Source organism: Patella vulgata, chromosome 9, assembly GCF_932274485.2.
Source record: "Patella vulgata chromosome 9, xgPatVulg1.2, whole genome shotgun sequence".
In the NCBI taxonomy this organism is placed as follows: Eukaryota; Metazoa; Mollusca; class Gastropoda; family Patellidae; genus Patella; species Patella vulgata.
Window position 1 is genome coordinate 17,391,484 of NC_065887.2, and position 20,446 is coordinate 17,411,929.

General features: G+C 33.8%; 1 protein-coding gene across 3 annotated transcripts; it reads right to left on the minus strand.

The window, feature by feature from the left end:
* Window positions 1-3,876: 3,876 nt before the first annotated feature.
* LOC126832039 (7-methylguanosine phosphate-specific 5'-nucleotidase A) lies at window positions 3,877-20,190 on the minus strand. Of its 3 annotated transcripts, none has more exons than XM_050562741.2 (9): window positions 12,767-12,855; window positions 10,624-10,722; window positions 9,863-9,932; window positions 9,535-9,581; window positions 9,177-9,262; window positions 7,735-7,824; window positions 6,666-6,828; window positions 5,880-6,077; window positions 3,877-5,250 (listed from the first exon to the last, which is right to left on the minus strand). In XM_050562741.2, exons 1-9 carry the CDS (start codon window positions 12,836-12,838, stop codon window positions 5,131-5,133), a joined length of 945 nt encoding a protein of 314 aa, XP_050418698.1. In that variant the 5' UTR covers window positions 12,839-12,855; the 3' UTR covers window positions 3,877-5,130. The 3 variants fall into 3 exon arrangements, with proteins under 3 accessions (XP_050418698.1, XP_050418699.1, XP_050418697.1); XM_050562742.2 differs by lacking the exons at window positions 7,735-7,824; window positions 12,767-12,855 and adding exons at window positions 7,913-8,002; window positions 20,087-20,190 and having other exon boundaries at window positions 3,878-5,250; XM_050562740.2 differs by lacking the exon at window positions 7,735-7,824 and adding an exon at window positions 7,913-8,002 and having other exon boundaries at window positions 3,878-5,250; window positions 12,767-12,854.
* Between the last annotated feature and the right edge of the window lie 256 nt (window positions 20,191-20,446).

The window sequence follows — 20,446 nt, forward strand, 5'->3', positions numbered from 1 at the left end:
ACACCCAATCTGATTAAAATACAGATCTATATTTCGTTTCGTTTTTTATACTTTCGATGGCCTACACTACATGAAGATCTGACGAGTTGTAGTGGGGGGTTGCGTCAGGGGTGATACGGGCGGCTTTTGACCCCATGACATTAGACAATTGATTAACCAATCAGTGTTGATGTTTCTAGTTGCATACCCACAGTTCCACTCATTGCACGCCAAGAACTCACTGCAACAGACCGTTTCCTTGGCTAATCCCTCACAATCACCAAAAGCGGGTTATATAACAACTCTTCCGGATCACAGTAAAGACAAGTAAAACGAAATTTTGATCTATAAAAAAACGAAACGAAATAGGATCTGCGTTTTAATCAGATTGTACTACACCTAAAACATTTCAATTTAGTGACCTATTTTGTTTTGTAATCAACGCGTTCATTACGATATTGTGGATACTGTCATTTTTCAGCCCTCGCATTTAAACAAAATGACCAACGAATTTTGATTGGCCGATTGATTTATTTCTAGTTTGTTTGTATCATATTTTGTACTCATTGTTTGATGAATCTGTAACAAGGCATGGCGTGTCTAACCGAGTTTCTTTTCCTTTGCTTCCGTTTTATAATAATCAATGGTCTATAAATGAACAAATCAATATAAATAATTTAAGGAAATAGTGGGTGCGTAAATAACTGTACATTTGTACAAGTATGAACAACAGTCTCGGAAGATAAAAATGGTGTTTTATACTTACTTTTCTGCACCAACCGGGCTAATGACGACGGATTTGCTAATACAAAATTAAAACAAAGACTTGTTAGCAGTGTGATCCCTCTGATGAGTAGTACAGGCGAATGTGTGTGTGTCGGGGGGGGGGGGGGCGGAAATATATTTTCTCTCCTACATTCATGGAAATAACGCCATTTTCGCCCAATCACTGTAATCCTATATATGAATTCATTTAAATGAGCAGAAATATTAACTCAAAGCTTCTGAATTTATCAAATTTGCGGGTAGTTCCCCGCGACCTAACGCCAAACTTGACGTTGTCTCCGCCTTGCCCCCCCCCCCCCCCGGATTTCTAGTGACGCCCCAGTAGTGGTATCAGGTATTCTTGAAAGAGTAAACACACCTTGAAGCGTGCATCTAACGAGTCGCTCAATCAGATCGATGGTTGTGGGCAGCTGGGTAGAAGACAACAGCCGATCTTAATTAAAGTAGCTAAGTAGTAGCGTATGTAGACTTGAATAACCAGACGCTAGAAATTTGCACTCGCTTGAGACTGCTGGCTTATTTCGCCTAACATAACTGATTTGAAATTGGAGTAAAAACGGAAACCATTGAATGTAAATCAGTTTATATACATTCATATTACAGTATTATATGCGTTGCGACGCACTTTTGTCAATTTCTAGGTCCCAAATGTTAGTGATTTATCTTCTTTAAGGCAAACCACAAGGTAGTTCCTTTCGGTCTAAACGGACGAACTCCACTGATGAAAATAACGCTCTATCCCCACCTCTGCTCTACGGCTATTTTGGATTCCTTACTTTCTAATTTTTTCCCTTGCATTCATGACTGAATGTTTTTGTTTTAGCTGCTGACTGGCTGGGGACCCATGACAAGGTCTAACACTTTCCTGGGTGAAAGCCAGGCCAGGATCTACCCAATTTTGATCAGAACATAATTTAACAATGAAATTTAATAAAGGCTGAGCAGTTTTTATTCTACTTAATAATTGTATTTTCATGTATTAATTATATTTATTCCATTTTATATCTTGTATGTTTTATTTAGAAAAGCACATTTGGATTTGTAAGCCGGGCCCACTTCTTCTACAGTAATATAAATGAATATTCATATGCATAATCCATCCTAATTACAGCAGCTTCCCTCTACTGTCATGCCATCCATGAGTGATCTTAGTGATGGAGTAAGATCCACTGTGGACCAGGGTGATTTATGGTATCAAGTGAAGTATATTATCAAGAGAGAGAGAGAGAGAGAGATGGGGGTTTAACTTCCACTCAACACAACTATGTCACTTCGGGACTAACATATTGTTCAATTTATTACTATAATTTGCTTGGGGTCTTTAACCGTGGGAGGAAACTGGAGAACCCATAGAAATACCAAGACAGGCGACCCTATATATAAACAAATAAACAAGTTGAGACTACTAGATATTTTTATTTACCCGGAACCATAAACATACATATAAATATATATATGTAGACATAAAACTTAATATATATATCAACAACAATCCTTTTATAAAATAATCAAATGCAAGGTAGTCATTATTAAAATAATGTCTTATACATTTAATGCAAACTATAAAATACGGTCAGAGGATCCACATAATGTCTTGCAAGTACTAAATAAAACTTGAGACTTTATTTGAGGGTTTTCTGCTTCTAAATTTAAAATTGAACTAAAACACCATACACACACTTAAACAGGTTGACCATCTTTGGTATTGAAATGCTGGTGTAAATGATTTTGTAGTGTATCTAATCGGCTAGCCGAAATCTTAAATTGCATAGCTACAATGTCACAGGTTTCATTCCGGATCTACTATAAGTAACAGCAACAAAACATTCACCCCCCAACATCAACTTTTCAGTGAGATCAACAATAAAATTTTATCATGATATTACAACAAAACTTAAGATTCTTATTACCGGTAATTGTCCGAAATGAAATGAGGTTTAACGTCCTACTTTTTCGCGCCGATTGTGCTAATGAAGACCGGCCATGAGGCAAATTTCGCCCAGACATCGGCACTACAGTCTATTCTTGTATTGAATTCCAACTGTCAAGGATTCTTTTACGTGCACGCAAAGGTGTAACTGTAACGAACCCAAGAACTCCTGGTTAGCGAGCCAGCTTCTTACTGACTAAACCACTATCTAAAATTGTCTAAAATCAAAAGGTGTCCTCCATTTATTGAACTGGACCACCTATTAAAAAGTAATCAAGGTCTATAAATAGGGCAGATGTCGTGAGAAATAGTTGGAAATCAACAGGGTCCATCTCTTTCCAACCTACAGAACCCCATACAGTCATGATTGTGTACTAATGTTTTATGTGCTGACACTATCTTGTGGATGAACAGATGGATGAGTTGTTGTGACAACAATATACAATGACATTAGGTTATATAAAAGTAAACTTTGGTATAATATAAAGTTCCATTGACAAGATCAGTTCAATACATTTTTTCTCACAAACACTCCATTTGTTAACAAGAGGGAGCTTTAGTGAAATATTTATATAAGTAACAAATGCTAATGAAAGGGGAATTAAGTCCGAAATTAGTCAAAACTTAACACATCCAAATGAATTGACACAAGGGGGCATTGAGAAACAAAGAGAACTTTTTCTTAATGCCCACACAAGTGAAGGATAAAATTAATACTCTGCCACCCCACAGCACCTTAAACCCCCACATTGCATGCTCCCCAACCCCCACCCATCCACTGATTGACACCATCTACTTCTAAATCCAAATCAACTTTTATACAGCCATAAAATAGGCATATTTAGATATAAATAGGAATTGTTCCTAGAACATGAGGCACTAGATTTCATCAATAAAATTAGATCAAATTAACCTTAATTTAAACTAAGTTAGATTATATTTAAACTTCAAAATAAGTTAGATTTTGTTTAAACTAAATTAGATTTTGTTTAAACTAAGTTAGATTTTGTTTAAACTAAGTTAGATTTTGTTTAAACTAAGTTAGATTTTGTTTAAACTAAATAAGATTTTGTTTAAACTAAATAAGATTTTGTTTAAACTAAATAAGATTTTGTTTAAAATAAGTTAGATTTTGTTTAAACTAAATTAGATTTTGTTTAAACTAAGTTAGATTTTGTTTAAACTAAATTAGATTTTGTTTAAACTAAATTAGATTTTGTTTAAACTAAATTAGATTTTGTTTAAACTAAATTAGATTTTGTTTAAACTTTAAACTAAGCTAGATTTTATATAAACTAAATTTTATTTTATATAAACTAAATTAGATTTTGTTTGAACTAAGTTAAATTTTGTATAAATAGAGCAAAACGTGTCTAGAAATATATCATGATTATATCTTATTGACTGCTTGCATATTCAAACAAGTGAATAAACAGTTAATCGTAATTGAGGCACCTGTCTCAATAAATGGCACTGGTAAAAGTTCACAACTAAACGATTGTTTATTTTTAATGAAAATTTTTAATGGTAAAGAAAGGTTTCCCCAGAACAGCAGATTAAAACCTAACAAATCTTGACTATCATAAGTCATTATCTATACAATATGCCATTCTGATGCTTAAGTTAAACTGGTTGAACAGTCTATACTATTTATTACTTAAAAAGTTGTTTCCATTAACTCATATTATTCATTGGCCTGTTTCAGGAAATTTTAACTAAAATAAAATCCAAATTTTAGTAAATTGATTGGATAATATTAGATTAATTTTAGTGCTTAGCCAATCACAATTGAAGTATCTACTAAAATTTGGTTGTTATCTTTAGTTAAGATTTGGAGAAACAGGCCCCAGACAATCAGTAGTGAGTCACAATTCTGGTGATTTACCGGTATAGACCATGTATGACAGCAGATTCTAATTTTGTTATATATATATAATTTGGAATTTCATAGACAAATATTCACATTCAAATTATTTTTCATGGTTATTTTTTGGTATTCATTATTCAATGTCAATTAAAACTAAAGGAATATGATCAATTTTTGCCTCCAAGAGGAAATAGGTCTGATAATGCACCAAAAAGAATACAAAAATGATCTGATGAATGTAATTAAATATTCGAACAACATATGAATAACAAGTTAGAATATTTGAATACTAAATTAAGCATTCGCTATATGACCACTATTTGATGATAGGAAAGTTTATTTTTAAGGCTACAATATGCCATTTTATGATAGCAGACTATATTTGAAAATCCATCAAATTTGTGTGATTAAAAACTCTGAATACTTGTGAACTTGGCCTAAAGAATAAAATTTGGTTTTATAAAATGAAAAAAAAACAAGGCAAGGATTCATAAATAGTATAAGATCACAGTCCATTATACTTTCAATACCGCGAAGGTTACTGTTGCTGTGGTAACTGTTACTATGGTTACTGTTGTGAAGGTATATTAAGAATAGCTTTAGTAATACCATTAACAACATCTAATGATTCATCCTCCACTATAACCACATCAAACTTCTCTTTATATAAGTCTAAACTTTCTTTCACCTGTAAAAACACAAGAACATAAATCAAGATTTACAAATTAGTTTGAGTATCTAAACAACAAGATGAATTATGTGCAGGGCAGAGTCGCCTGCCTAACTTTGTGGATTTGCACTGGGTACCAAGTTCTTTAACATTTCATGGCCTCTACACTAGGTTCCTGGGATCACGATGATTGCCGTCTGAACATAAACAGGGGAAGCTAGCCGCCTGGAGAACTACAACTTTGCTTTCTTGGATTATCACCAATATTTCACCATGTGATCATGGTGCTAGTTATACCAACAGTTTTTGTCTGGTCGTCTAACTTCTGGATATACATAATGAGCTTAAAAGCCACAGACAGAAAACTGGCTGCTTACCGAGGGCACTACAACATCACGTCATGTTCAAAGACATTTTTTTCTTTCCAAGCACCACTGACAAGGGGAAACAAAATTAGAAAATCCTGGAAATCACCAGGATTGAACCCGGCACCAGCCTGCTTACTAATTTTTTTTTTTTTTCTTTGCTTAAATTGTCAACTGATGAACACAAATTTAGTAAATCAACATTGTCCCTATCTACAATTTTAGCAAAACACATTTCTTACACAAATGCACACAGCTTTAAAATATATATCTAATTGTTACCTTTTGATTTAAAAAACCTATTTTCAACAGATTAGTGACTTCTGCTCCTTCAACCATATGTAAATCACCCAATGAATCGCCCAATAATAGTATATTATCTCGATGATTTAACCTCTCAAAATAATCTGACGAATGGATGGCATTCTCATTTTTGTTGTAGATGTGAATAATATCTCCCTTAAAGCCTATCATTTTACCCTGTAATAAAAATGGAAACAAATTTTAGAACAATGGCCACATCAAGGTAGAAGATGATTTTAAAATACAGATTACATGAATTTTAACCTTTTCTTATACATGTATTTAACTTTTCTTATTCTCGGGTTATGTTCCACAGGTCTCCTTTGGAGCAAGGGAGATTACTCTTGCATTCAGCAACAGGACCTTTATTTAAAGTCTGTGATCCTTCCAAGACTTCCTCCATGCTTAAGAGTACTCAAATGGACTAATTAAGAAAAACAAAATCAAAATATCAATGGTAGATGATTTCCCAACGTGGATTCAATCATCAACCTCATGGTCCGAGGCAATTAAGGTATTGTTAGAATACTGTTATGGATTCGTAACTGTTAAATTACATTTCAGTTGTTTAAAAAAGAAGTAAGGTAAAGCTTGGAGTTTCGATAATTAATTATATCATTTTTACATACTAAATAAATCAGTAGCAGTACTTTCTGGATTATCAAAATCATTTAAAAACTTTTATCCCGTTATCAAAATCATTAAAAAAGTACTTATCTCATTATTAAAATCATAAAAGTAGTACATGTAGGTGCAAGTACTTACCGCATTATCAAAATTCATATAATTTGAGACAATTTTCATGTTTTCATACATATGAGACTGTTGTTTAATCACTTCTTCTATAATATCACCAATACCAGCTGAGAATATCAGTAGAGGTATTTCAAGTTTGTGAAGATGATCAATAAACCATTGGCAACCATCTCTACAAAAATAAAATATATACATATCAATACATATCAAAACCAATATGGGGGATTTTTCATAAAATCAACATTTTACTTTCTATTCATTGTCTTTGAAAAATAATATTTTTTGCATTCTAATATCAAAACATTTTACTTCGTATTCCGCACACGTTTGGTTCCAATCATCTTTGTTTTCATTAATCTATCATTACACTACATCAGGGCTATATTGTTACTCTGTCGTAAGAGCCCTTCGACGGGGATACTTTGACTACAAAAGCTTCCATATAACTCTATTCTGGGCCCTCCCAGCAATTCTATCATTAGGGATGACTTGACTACAAAATATTTCTTATAACGCTTGTAGTTAGTGTCCGTTGACTAAGCTTCCCTACAACTATGTCATTAGGTATTAAATTAGACTACAAAGGTATCCTAACAACTTTGCCACTAAGGGCCCTGTGACTACAAAGACTTCCTTAAAACTATGTAATCAGGGACCCTTTCACAACAAAGGCTTCCTTATAACCCTGTACCTTTGACTACTATGCGCAGGGGGGCTTTCCTGTGGGAAACCACCGATCACAAGCCAAAGGTGACTGGCCAGCTAGAGCTCGAAGCGCAACACTTTAGATCACTACGCCATCCCGACCCCGCCCTCATATAATCATCTGTTTATATTAACTATCAAAGCTGAGGTGTATTAATTTATAAAGCACCATGCAACATATTTGTAAGCAAATATACATGCAAATTCCTTCTATAAAGGGACGCTTGATCAATATACATGAATGATTGAAACCATTAACCCTTTTTCTATATACCAACACCAACTAATAGTCTGATAATAATAACCTAAAAGCAGTGAAAATGATTTTTTTTTTTCAGCGGGAATACCCATGCACCCAAAATGACATGGTTACCTTAAAAATGCTGATGAGTCTCGCACGATATGTTCAATATCCGTTTTTGTCAACTGACATTGCGTGAATAATTCGTGGGATTTCTGATACCTGGATGATCGAATAATAAAAGAAGATGAAGGATGAATTAGGATGAAGAATGAAAGGTAAATATTGATATATGTGTAACCATGTTTACCTCAAATGTGCGGTAGATTCTGCAACCATATTTTTAATATCAACCTGTGTCACACTACATTGGTTCATCAATTTATGTGCATTTGTCCACCTTTACATATAAACATCAATATAATTTATCAATAACAAAAACAGCATTTAAATTAATAACGGTGCGACAAACAAGCTACATGTAATATATGTCCCACATTATTGGTGTGATCGACAAAACAGTTTTATATTGCCTCACATTAGATTTCTGCTTCAGGTATAAGTTTAAAATTCAAGAAGTAGTTATTTTGAAATTTGCAATTTGAATATCTGCTATATTTACATCGCATAATACTGTAAACTAAAATGTGAATTATTAATTTTCATGTCTGCAAAAGCATTTTGTGTTGCAAATTACAATTGTTGCAAAGCTAAATGCAGAGCAAATTGCAAAGCTCGCTAACTGCTCATTCTGTACCTTGAATTAAAATGCTAATGGAGCCAACAGATTTCATACTTCGTAAGCTGCCAACCTGACTGATATTATAGGGAAAAACAATCCCAAAAGCTATGATCTGTGTAACGAAACATATGCCTACTAATAGATAGGTCGTTCTAATAGTTATGAGCTAAACAACTTATAAAATTTCAAAAAACAAGAGTTGAGAACAAAGCAAAATAACTCTCAGTGAAAGACATTATTACTGAAAATAGTTGAAAATCAATAGGATTCTTCCTTTCAATAGGATTCTTCCTTTCAATAGGATGTATTGAATAAGGTAATGATGGAAAAATGCTGAAAATCTATACGGTAGGTGTCTTTTCAATAAAATACACGAAAACAATCTTTGTCAATTTTGATTATTATGGATTGTTGTCGCCTCTCTAGAGCATTTACAAGAAATGTTAATGGCAGACTGACGGACGAGGACCTCTTAACAAAGACGCATACTGTGGTAATTATCATTGAAAATCAATGAAAATCAATTTTTTTTTTCCTCTCAATAGAATACACAACGAATTTATATTTCAAAAAGACAGGACCAGAATGAAAGCCACTAAGTTAGTTGCCAACAAGATATTGTAAGAAAGGGGAATAATTCTGAAAGTTATTATCATAAACTGTTTTAAACCAACAGACTTCAGGTTTTCAATACAGTAGTCAAACCAAAATATACATTGATTATTGTAGCATTTTTTGTGCTCACAAGAAATCTGAACTACAGACCAACAGACAGAGTGATGGCATACATACAACCAAATTAAAATGTGGGCATATAAAAAACTACACTTACCATTCTATCATTTTGGGTGTTTTTTCCTGAATAGTCAGATCATGGTTCATCTCTATAGGATAATATGTATCTCGTAAAACTTTCGCCTAAAAACAACAAATCAAATATACATTACTAACATTGTATTAGAATCATGACGAGACAAATATACTATATAATATGATCTACAGGTGAGTACGATTCTGGCTCACTAACCAATGGTCCTTGGTTAGTCCCTGATGGTGGCTTGATCAAGTTGCTTAGGACGTTTCTGTCTGGTTCGAAAATCCAAGATCCCATGTATACCCTTGGCAGCATGCTGAAGATCATCTATCAGTTGGAAATTCAAATAACAAAAAAGAGATTGTTTTTTTTTTACCTTTTCTTTATAGAAATCTGGCATGACTTTACTCTCCTCCAACACATCTAAAATAAAAAAAAATGAATCATTCTGTAGGTTATTCAATAAGTTATAAACAAAGTGAATATGCATGTACCATAATACAAACTTTAAATCTTCTGATTGTTATTTGAGGGAGCTATAAGTTCCCCATTTTTAAGTTTTGGAATTTTTTTTAAACAAAACAATTGCCCATAGGATTTAAGTGACTATTTATCAAGACCCGAAAGAATTAAAAATTCATTTACTCTAAGTCTGTTCTTTTCACCTGGTTAATAAAAGCAAATAAGTAAATCAATGTACTTACTGTGACAAGTAGAACAGACTTTACCCTTGTTGGTAAATTTGGATAAAGTTCTATCAAAATCAGCTACAACCTAAAATCATAAAACATTTCAATCCATAAATTTATGAAAAAAAAAACCCAACATTGCCTGACAGTGTGAATACATTTCTGTGCAAATATATATGTATGTATGGATCAAATAAATTCTGCAAAATTAAAACTGAAAATTTTAATTGAATTGATCTCAAATGAACTGATCTCACTTTTAATTGATTAAATGTACCTAAAAGCTTAACTTAAAAAAAAATCCCCAAATTTTCAATTATTTTAAGTGAACAAAGGGACATACATAACCCAATATAAAATCAATGGAATCACGGACTTGATCGGTAACTCTGTCATATACAGAGCTTGACAGTGTAATAAATTTTAAGAAAATATCTTGAAGTTCCATTTAAAATAATTCCAGAAAACATAAGTGACAGACAGAGACAAAACCTATAACCCATACATGTAACTCTGTCAATGATTGATCATATATAATCTTAAACATGAAGACTGTTTGTCAATATCATTCATGTCTTCTCTAACCTTATATTTGAGTAATTAGTTCCCAAAATTAATATATATTTATTATATAGGCGTACTACAACTGTCCAAATTGTGTTAAAGTCAAATGATTTGGTCACAATAAAATGGAGAAAAGGTAAGGATGGACAACAATTTACATGCTTTTATTTATAGTAGAAGTATCTGAAGTGCAGTAGGTTATACATGTATACCTGTAATTTCTCGTGTCCATCATTAGTCATCTGCTGTATTGTTTTCTTTACAAATTCTGGATCTTTCATATAAACATGACTCTTCGAGAGTTCCTCAACCTGAAATTCATTCAAAACACGTTAAACATCCAACAACTATCATTCAAACAATCAATGAAAACAACCATTAACCAAACCATTTTCAATGATATGACTTCAATTTGAATTTGAATGTTTGAATACACTTAAACAGTCCACATTCCCATTATCAGCGCCTGCTATAATAGGCTACACTGGCTTCACTTTTAAGTCTTAATATTAAATTCTGGCATCAATATAACTCTGAGCTTTGACTATTTTACTGAACCTCACTTGTATTACTACACCATAAATGCATATTATTATCAATATGGCATGAACATTAACCATGAATCACCCTTTGACTCTTGCCCACTAATACATGCTGACCATCAGTATTTTAAATGGTAAATTTCAGATTTTCAGGGGTAGTAACTACACATAAAACTGACAGGGAATCGGAATTTCAATAGGGTTCTCTTAGGACTACCAGAACAATCCCAAAATGTTTGAGAAAATTAAAAACCCAAGATATACGCATGGACCGACCCAAGGATGGACAGAAAAATGTCAACAACATATTCCATGACGTGTGAGCGTTTTATAAAACTGGTTAATTGAAAACACCTTCTTATTCATGTGCAATTATTTGAAGGTCTTTGAAACTGTCTTTAAAAAAAAAATGCAAGCAGTCTGATAATTTTCACTGGTTGGCAATCAGTGTTTACACTCTCTGACTGCATACACAGAACTTAACTTGGTAGACTTGTTTTTCAAGTCACAGAAATGCACAATGGAAGCTAATACCATATCTGAGATATTTCATCCTGTTCAGCAGCTTTTGCAATCTGTGTCACTCAAAAGCTTAACAAATTAAGCTAAAATGTTTTTTTAAGCCAAGAAATTACAGTTTGGTGTTCTACAGAACTCACTTTAATGTATATCACAACCACCCTGTTAACCTTAGCTTAAGATTTCTCTTTCTCAAATATTTCTACAATCTCTATAAAAATTACAATTCTATTAAATGTGATGTCCTGATTTGTTTTTGTGAACTGGGTATCTGTCTATCTTTAAAATTGTAGAACCGCACATAGAAACAATGTTTAAATTAACAGATTTTCCACTGAATTTTTTAAAATGGAAATTTAAAGATGCATTATGTAAGAGATAAATCTGCCTAGTGTTAGTCAAATTATTATATAGACATTTATTCACATAATTAACTCTTTAGGCCAACAGTTGGCTTAGATATTAAATGACTTAGAACTCTCTTGCCATTTAACAATTCTAGGATAAAATGGGCAATCGAGACTTTGTTTATTATATTATTTGTGCAAGGCATTTAGTGACAGGAAAACATTGAAATAACACAAACACAACTTTATGGATAATCATTTAGTTTACATGTAGTCGAAGTCCCTTTAACGTTTATAAATAACCTACAAAATTACTTTTTGATGTTCTCATATAAAACATCCAAAAAGAGATTAAAAGCCTCTCAAATGAAGAAAAAAAACCCCTATTTACAATTACAATTTAAAAGGTTTCCATATCAAATACATAAAACAATCAAAATGAATATGAAAGCCTTTCAAAATGAAAAAAAAAACTATTTAAAGTAGCTAAGTCTCTAACTCAATATCATCCAAAATCTTCGACATTGAAAACACAAATTATTTGTGAATTTAAATCAACATTGATGTTGTGATCTTACGGGGAAAAGACGGGCTTCTGATATCCATTAATTAAGACAAAGGGACTTGTAGAAAGAGGCTAGATATATTCCACAAGTCATGTCAAACGGTGATGCCATAATTCTTATCTGGAGAGCATGCACAATAAATACTATCGGTATAGAGTGGAATAACCAGACGCTAGAGATTGCCTTTCGATTGAGACTTCTGGCGTATTTCGCCGAACATAACTGATTAGAAATTGCAGTAAAAACAGAAATGTTTGAATGTAAATCAGTTTATATACATTCACATTACATTATTATATGCGTTGCGACCCATTTGTGTCAATTTCTAGAGCCAAAATATTAGCAATTTAGCTCCTTTAAAATTACAATTCAAAAGCTTACCATATTGAATGTACATGAAGGCATGACTTGCTTACAAAAATTACTTCTTCTGCAAATATAACGTAATACCATTGGTGAGTGTCTCTCATCTGCTGTTACAAGCTACTCTAGTTATATACTGATCAGAGATTTTGTATGTCTAGCTTATGTAATTTAAGGTAAACCAACATGTTATAACATGTTCAACCATCTTCATATTCTATTGAAATTCTTACATAATCTGTCTTCAACAGTCAATCAGAGTATAAAAAGAATTTGATGTTAATAGATTGATTACCAATTTAACAGTGAAAATAAAAGTTAATCTTCTTAGAAATTGATTACCAATTTAACAGTGAAAATAAAAGTTAATCTTCTTAGAAATTGATTACCAATTTAACAGTGAACATGAAAGTTAATCTTCTTAGCATTACCAATTTAACTTTGAAAATGAATGTTAAACTTCTTAGAAATTTTATCTATTAAATCCAAATTAACTACATGTACACTTAATTATGAATTAAATCTGCCTATTGCAGGTCTTTTTCTGGCTTCAAATGCTTTATAAATTGTTATTTGGATATTTTATTTTTATTTATCAACATGACAACTCTCTAGGTCATCGGATGGCTTACAATTTGAATGGATTAGAAAAATTTAATGACAAAATGAATAATCAAATGAATGAATGAAATATGGTTTAGTGACATGCCAGCACCAACTGGGCTATATTGCGCCAAACACATATGGTGAATGTTTCGAGATATGAATAATCAAACATTGTTTATCTTCGCAATGGTATTTGACAATCAACACAATGGTGTGAAAACTTCAAACACTCATAACTTTGCTAAGAATAAGATAATTTATAAATTTGACGGAAATTTTCAATAAGCTTATATATATTTATTTCTCCTTATCCATTTTTAAACTATTATAGCATGAACAACCAGATCTTTATCTAAATCTTACATAATGCATCTTGAATATGAATAATTGCTTTCTGTTTAAACTGTAACTTTGTTTAAATATAAACCTGTTATATAGTCAGTATCGATTCTTATACCCATACTTTTTCTCAACTCTTTGATGAAAATGGGAGGGTATATATACACCGATACATGGCCACTTTTGAAAAGTGGCCATATATCAGTTGAAAAGTGTCCGTGTATCAGTTGAAAAGGGACAAATATAACAAAATCATGATTTACATATTTATTTGAACATCTACAACCCGTTTTGAACATGTTATGGTAAAAGAGTCATCATTTTCAACTGTCTCAGCACTTTTCGAATGTGCGTCACTCTCAGTCAGATTCTTACATTTTGTCTCACATTTCTTTAAATTTTGATATCTAGTCGCACTTTCAGATTTTGTCGCACTTTCACATTTTGTCGCGGTTTATGCTCATCCGCAGCACATAATCCAAATATTTTACTATTATAAATTAATCTCTTGGCATTTTCAACACTAAAAACTTTCACATTTTGTCGCGGTTTATGCTCATCCGCAGCACGTAATCCAAATATATTACTAGTTTAAATTAATCCATTGGCATTTTCTACACTACAAACTTGAGAACTCTACAATTCCAACTCGTCTTCATTTAATAGCTGTTCTTGTTTTTGTATGTCAGTGGATGTCAATACCTCGCGAAGTTAATGAATTGATCTGTGTGGAAATTAGCAAATGTACCTTGCTTATCAAAAAAGTTAAAATCCAATCTTTTGTACTGATCTCGAAGTGTCACCATATTCCTATACAATTGGTATTTTTTCTCGTGTTTGGCAGAATTCGACTCATCTGCATGGCTTTAGTATGGTGAGCGCAAGTGGCTGCTCCCAGTTTCAGCTCTGTGAATTTTCAATTTAAGTACTACAAGTCTAGTTTCTAGATATAATTTTTATAACAGTGTTTTTTGTTAGGATTCCTAGAACCTGTATATTTGGGACTTTTAGCAGAAAAATCTATATTTTTGTTTTATTTGAAGTTTTATAATTGTGCACCCAGTGTTATGGTCATCACATAACAATCACTGAAGCGTGAAACTAGGTATACATTGAACTAGTGACAGTTGTACATGGTATGGCTGTCTGTGGTGATAACAGCTCAACTGATGTCAAGTTCAAGTATTGTAAAGGTGATCTACTAAAACTAAAACACAGTAATATTTTATCCATCCATGATTCTAAATATATAAAGGGTATTACTAGAAACATTATTAAATTCAAACGAACACGAAGGGGATGCTCATCTGGCTTAAAGAGACATAATCACATCCCAGCTAGAATTACTGGTAGATTTCTAAAGTATTCAACACCAACACAAGTAAATGTTAACAATCTTATCAAAGTCAACTGCGACAATAATGATAATCATAATGTAATTACCAGAAGTAACAATATCAAATTAGACCTGTGCCTATTAAACTCTAGATCAGTTAAAAATAAGACATCGGAAATACATGATTTTGTTTGTGAAAATGACATTGATTTATTCGCTCTTACCGAGACTTGGCTAAATTCCGATTCACAAGGTGTGACGTTATCTGCTTTAGTTCCGGAGAGCTACGCCATTAAACACATTGATAGAACTTCTCGTGGAGGCGGTGTTGCCTATATCTGTTGTTTTAAATAAACAAGATACATTCACGTCATTTGAATATCTAGATAGTACAATCTCTCTAAAATCGATTAAAATCAGGAAAATTATTATTTACCGCCCACCAAATCAAAGTTGTTTTCCTCTGTTCATCGAAGAATTCTCAGCACTGCTAGATAAACTGTCTTCATCAAATCTCAAACTGTTAATTGTTGGCGACTTTAACTGTCATGTTGACAGTGCAACAGAACCAAATGCGCGCAAATTTAGTGAACTTTTAGATGCATATTCACTTAAACAAAATATAGACATCCCTACTCATACCCGAGGGCATACTCTTGACTTAGTAATCACCAGAAAAGATGAACTTGCAGCTAATAATGTTAACATTGAGGACAAACTCTTATCGGATCACTACCCCGTATTTTACTCTCTTGATATCAAAAAGCCCCTCCCATTGATAAAGTACATAACCTTTCGGAAGTATAAAACACTTTGCCTCGATGATCTGAAAGACGCAATCAGCAATTCAAATTTGTCAGACATCTTGGAAATAAAATCTGTGAATTTACAGACCGTCCAATACAACAAAATCTTGCAGGATATTGTTGACTCTAGTGTACCGTTACAATCCAAATATATCACAGTGCGACCTGGTACTAGATGGTTCAATGATGAAATTAGGTCAGCTAAACAGCTCCGCAACAAGGCTGAACGTACTTGGAGGAAAAGCAACCTGGTAGTCCATAAAGAGATCTATAAATCATGTAAAAACAGTGTCACTCGACTTATTGAAACAGCGAAAAAGTCTTACTTCTCAGAAAAGATTGAGACCAGTGAAAATAAACAGAAAGAACTTTTTAAGGTAGTCAATTCGCTCCTTGATCTGAATTTCGGTAAAACTACTTTACCTACAGACTGTAATAGTGTTGACTTAGCAGAGCGGTTTTCTAATTTCTTTACCAATAAAATAAGTGATATTAGAACTGAACTGGAAAATAACATGTCTTCTCAACCAACAACAGGCTACTACAATCTCCAATCTGATACCAGTCAAACATTTGATCACTTTAATACGCTGTCCGAAAACGAAATTAGAAAAATAATACAGTCATCAGCCTCAAAGTCTTGTTCGTTGGACCCCTTACCAACATGGCTTCTCAAGGACTGCCTGGATGAACTGCTTCCCAGTATCACACATATTATCAATTCGTCTATCAATGAGTCAGTCTTTCCTGGAGTATTTAAAACAGCAAATGTTGTGCCGTTGATTAAAAAATCGACCCTTGACCCAAATCATTATAAAAACTACAGGCCGGTCTCTAACCTTAGTTTTATTTCTAAGATTCTGGAAAAGTGCATTGTTCACAGTTAGTTGAATACATTGGTGAACACAGTCTTCTTGAAACATTTCAAAGCGCTTATCGCAGAAACCACAGCACTGAAACAGCCTTGCTCCGTGTGCAAAATGACATTTTATGTTCCATTGACTCTCAGAAATGTGTTGCTTTGATACTCCTAGATCTGTCATCAGCCTTTGACACAGTTGATCACACAATTCTCTTAGAACGGTTATTGCGTGATTTCGGAATCGTTGGTCATGCTCATAAACTACTCGAGTCTTATCTTGAAAACCGCACACAGCAAGTCTGTATTGGGGACTTATTTTCTGATAAGAAACAGCTAAAATGCGGAGTACCACAGGGATCTGTGTTGGGGCCTATCCTTTTTAGCATCTACACGACCCCATTGGGCAGAATTGTCAAAAAGTATGGCATCGCATTCCATCTCTATGCGGATGATACCCAGCTGTATCTATCCTTTAGGCCTTCTTCTAACTTTAACCCATCTAAATCCCAGCTAGAATGTTGCATCGAGGATATTAGAACATGGATGTCAAACAATTTCCTTAAGTTAAACGACAATAAAACTGAATATATCATTCTTGGTTCTGATAACTTATTTTCTAAAATTGATTCTGAATGTAATCAAAATGTTTTAATAGGAGATTTTAATGTAACCCCGTCAAACTGTGCCCGTAATATAGGTGCTATCTTCTACAGTCGAATGAGCATGGAAAATCAAATAAATAGTGTGTGTAAATCATGTTATTATCAACTTCGTAATATTGGCCTAATACGTAAATATATTTCAGACGAAGCAACGAAATCTTTAGTGCATGCTCTGGTTACATCTCGTCTTGACAATCTTAACTCTCTTTTAGTTGGTCTTCCTTGTCGCCTATTGCATAAACTACAGAAAGTCCAGAATTCAGCTGCTAGACTGGTTACCAGAACAAAACTGAATGAACATGTTACACCCATTTTGTACACCTTACACTGGCTGCAAATTATTTATAGAATCCGTTTTAAGATTTTACTCTTAACTTTTAAATGTTTAAATGGAATGGCACCTGCGTATTTGTGTGAACTAGTAGAATGATACTCACCATCACGAAGTCTACGTTCATCAAGTGACTATCTCCTTAAACGTCGAACTGCGAGACTATCGACATATGGAGAAAGATCATTCTCGTACCAAGCCCCACTGCTCTGGAATGGACTAAAATGCCTTGGAAATAGGAAGTAGTAGGCAACTAGTATATGTGTCTCTCTTTTGTGGACCGATGTGAGATTGTCCGTTGTATTAACTGGACGGGTAGGCCTATGCACCTTCGGTAATGTGTCAATGTCAAATAAGCGGCTTCTTATCAAGAAGATCGGCTCTGGACCGGTTTGATTCTATGTATCTCTCGTAGCTGAGAAAATAAAGATTTTTTAGGTGAGAGAATATCTTCCGTCAAAATGGTGGTTGATTTCGAGGCAAAAGAAGGAATCACGACCGACCGATTTGATCAACAAAATTTGCCATAACGAGATCGTAAGCAGAGAGTGAGATAATATAAGAGATACGGTGGCTATGAAGACCTGGTTATCCCGAATGTCTGTGCAAATATTCACTTGGGTACATATGGAGGTTTACTAATGGTAGTTCATGTCAGAGTCCTAAATACATGTATTCAAATTAAGGGGAAATAAATAATTACATGTAACCGTAGGAAGCTCACAAGAATTGATTATCCATGTCTGCATTTCAACAGTTTCTGAATCAAATAAACCATTTGATAAACTATTGCATGCATTCTATTATTTCTTAAAAAGTATTTAGTGCCATTATCAGAAAACAATATTATTGAGTAAAACTGGAGATATAACAGAAGGTCAATGTTACAATCTTTTTTTCTGATGAAAATAAGTAGCCCTCCTTTAGCAGTGTAAAAAAATTGTTGATTTCAAATGTTGACTTGTTTTGTGGGTTGACGATAAATGTATCACTTTGTTTTCAATTTTATGTTCATAGATAACGCCAGAGGTTTGATCTCGTTGTTGGCCGAGAAAGCATCTTAGAATTTTTCAGCTTGGTTTTCTCGTGTCGGTGCAGGACAGTAGGCCTGGCAAGGAACAGCCGCTAGTTGTTCTGATGGGACAGAAAACCAAGTTCCATTTCATCCATCTAAACAACTACTTGGTGTTCCTTGCCATGCCCACTACCAAAGTCCTGTGTTCACATGTTGGTGTGTACGTAAAAGATCCCTTTGCTGTTGGAATTCGACAAAGAATAGCTGGAAATGCCACCGTCTTGGTAAAATTTACCTATTAGCACACTGCATAGGTCAAAATAGCTTTTACAAAAATAGCATAAATAGAAAATCTCTCAGACATGGGTTAGTTTTTTTTATACAGGTACCGTACGTGCAGTATACATAAGCAAATAAATGTCCCTAATTTCAGAGCTGGTGGATATCACACTGTAAAGAGCATTACCCATGGGCCTGCAGGTTAAACAACAATGGGCAGTTGCAATGCCAATGCCATTGGAGAAGCAGTGCTGTTGAGCCCAGATTTCATATCGCCACCAGATTACCTGTGCTCATGCTCGAATCTCCGTTTACTAATTTGTGCATGTGGAGTTAAATCTGGCCAGAGTATTTAATGGGCTACCGCAATGATAATACGCCTAACCTACTCAGTATTCACCATGGATCATCGCGTTAGTTTTAGCAAGGCAATACGTAGTTACTTTAGTAACGATGTCTGATAGAGGCTAGCTCTCATCTTTACTGGCTGATCCTATAGACAACTATATGAAAATAAGGCTTTTACCCCATCTTAGCAAACACTAATTATGCAGTGATTTTGAAAATTATTTGAAAAATCACTACAATACAAAGTCGGTTGAGGACAGGTTCTACAATAGCCATCTGACACCATACTTTCATCTTTACTGTGGAGTAATCACCACACCAGTTTGATACCCGCAGATTTTAATCGGCACACGCAGGGTCTAATATGCGCAACATTGGTACGCAGATTGCAATCTGTCCGAGGGGTGAAAAATGGGTCAGATCTAAATATTAAGGTCACCTGCAAATTTTGTCAAGGTCCCGAGATGTGAACAGAGCTAGGGCACATGATTGTTGCCAAGGAATTGAAGGATTGTGGGTTAGGGTTAGGATAAGGGCTAGGTGACGGGTAAGGGTAGGGTTAGTGGTAGCCCGGTTTACATCTCGTGACCTTGACAAAATCTGGCGGTGGCTGTAATATTTAGATCTAACCCTGAAAAATGCGCTCAACATAGTCATAGCAAGGCCGAGAGAAAATTGAGGAATATTAGTGCCAGAACGAATCATAGGCCCTACTATTCATATGAAAACCTGAAAGACAATGAAACAATCTTACCGACACCATCTTGTCAGATCTGGTTTTGGTCTGTTTGCTTTTGATCTTCAACGTATTCCCGGTTTCCAGTATGTTTACCTTGGCTGAACTGAAGTTATTGACAGAAATTTACAAACACAACAATCCATACAACAACTGTCCTTATCTTTTTACCAGGAAACAATCTTGCAAGGGAGATAATAGGTTTTTGTTATCTTTTTTGTATATAAAGAAACAACAACAATATGGTTGTAAAAGGCTCAAATTCTCTTCAGATTGGTAATCAATAAACTTCCAGTAAATAAATATATATTATATATAAAGTTATACATCAACGACGACGCGAATGGAAATAATGGTACTAAAACTAATACAAGGGAA

What these genes read in the sequence shown, in the direction of transcription:
- LOC126832039 (XM_050562741.2), bottom strand. Translation starts at nt 12,838, where the DNA reads ATGGTATTACGTTATATTTGCAGAAGAAGTAATTTTTGTAAGCAAGTC. An exon ending in ACACCCAAAATGATAGAATG is followed by an intron (nt 7,825 to 9,176) that starts GTAAGTGTAGTT and finishes TCGATCATCCAG; the next exon opens with GTATCAGAAATCCCACGAAT. An exon ending in ATATGAATTTTGATAATGCG is followed by an intron (nt 6,078 to 6,665) that starts GTAAGTACTTGC and finishes TTTTTATTACAG; the next exon opens with GGTAAAATGATAGGCTTTAA.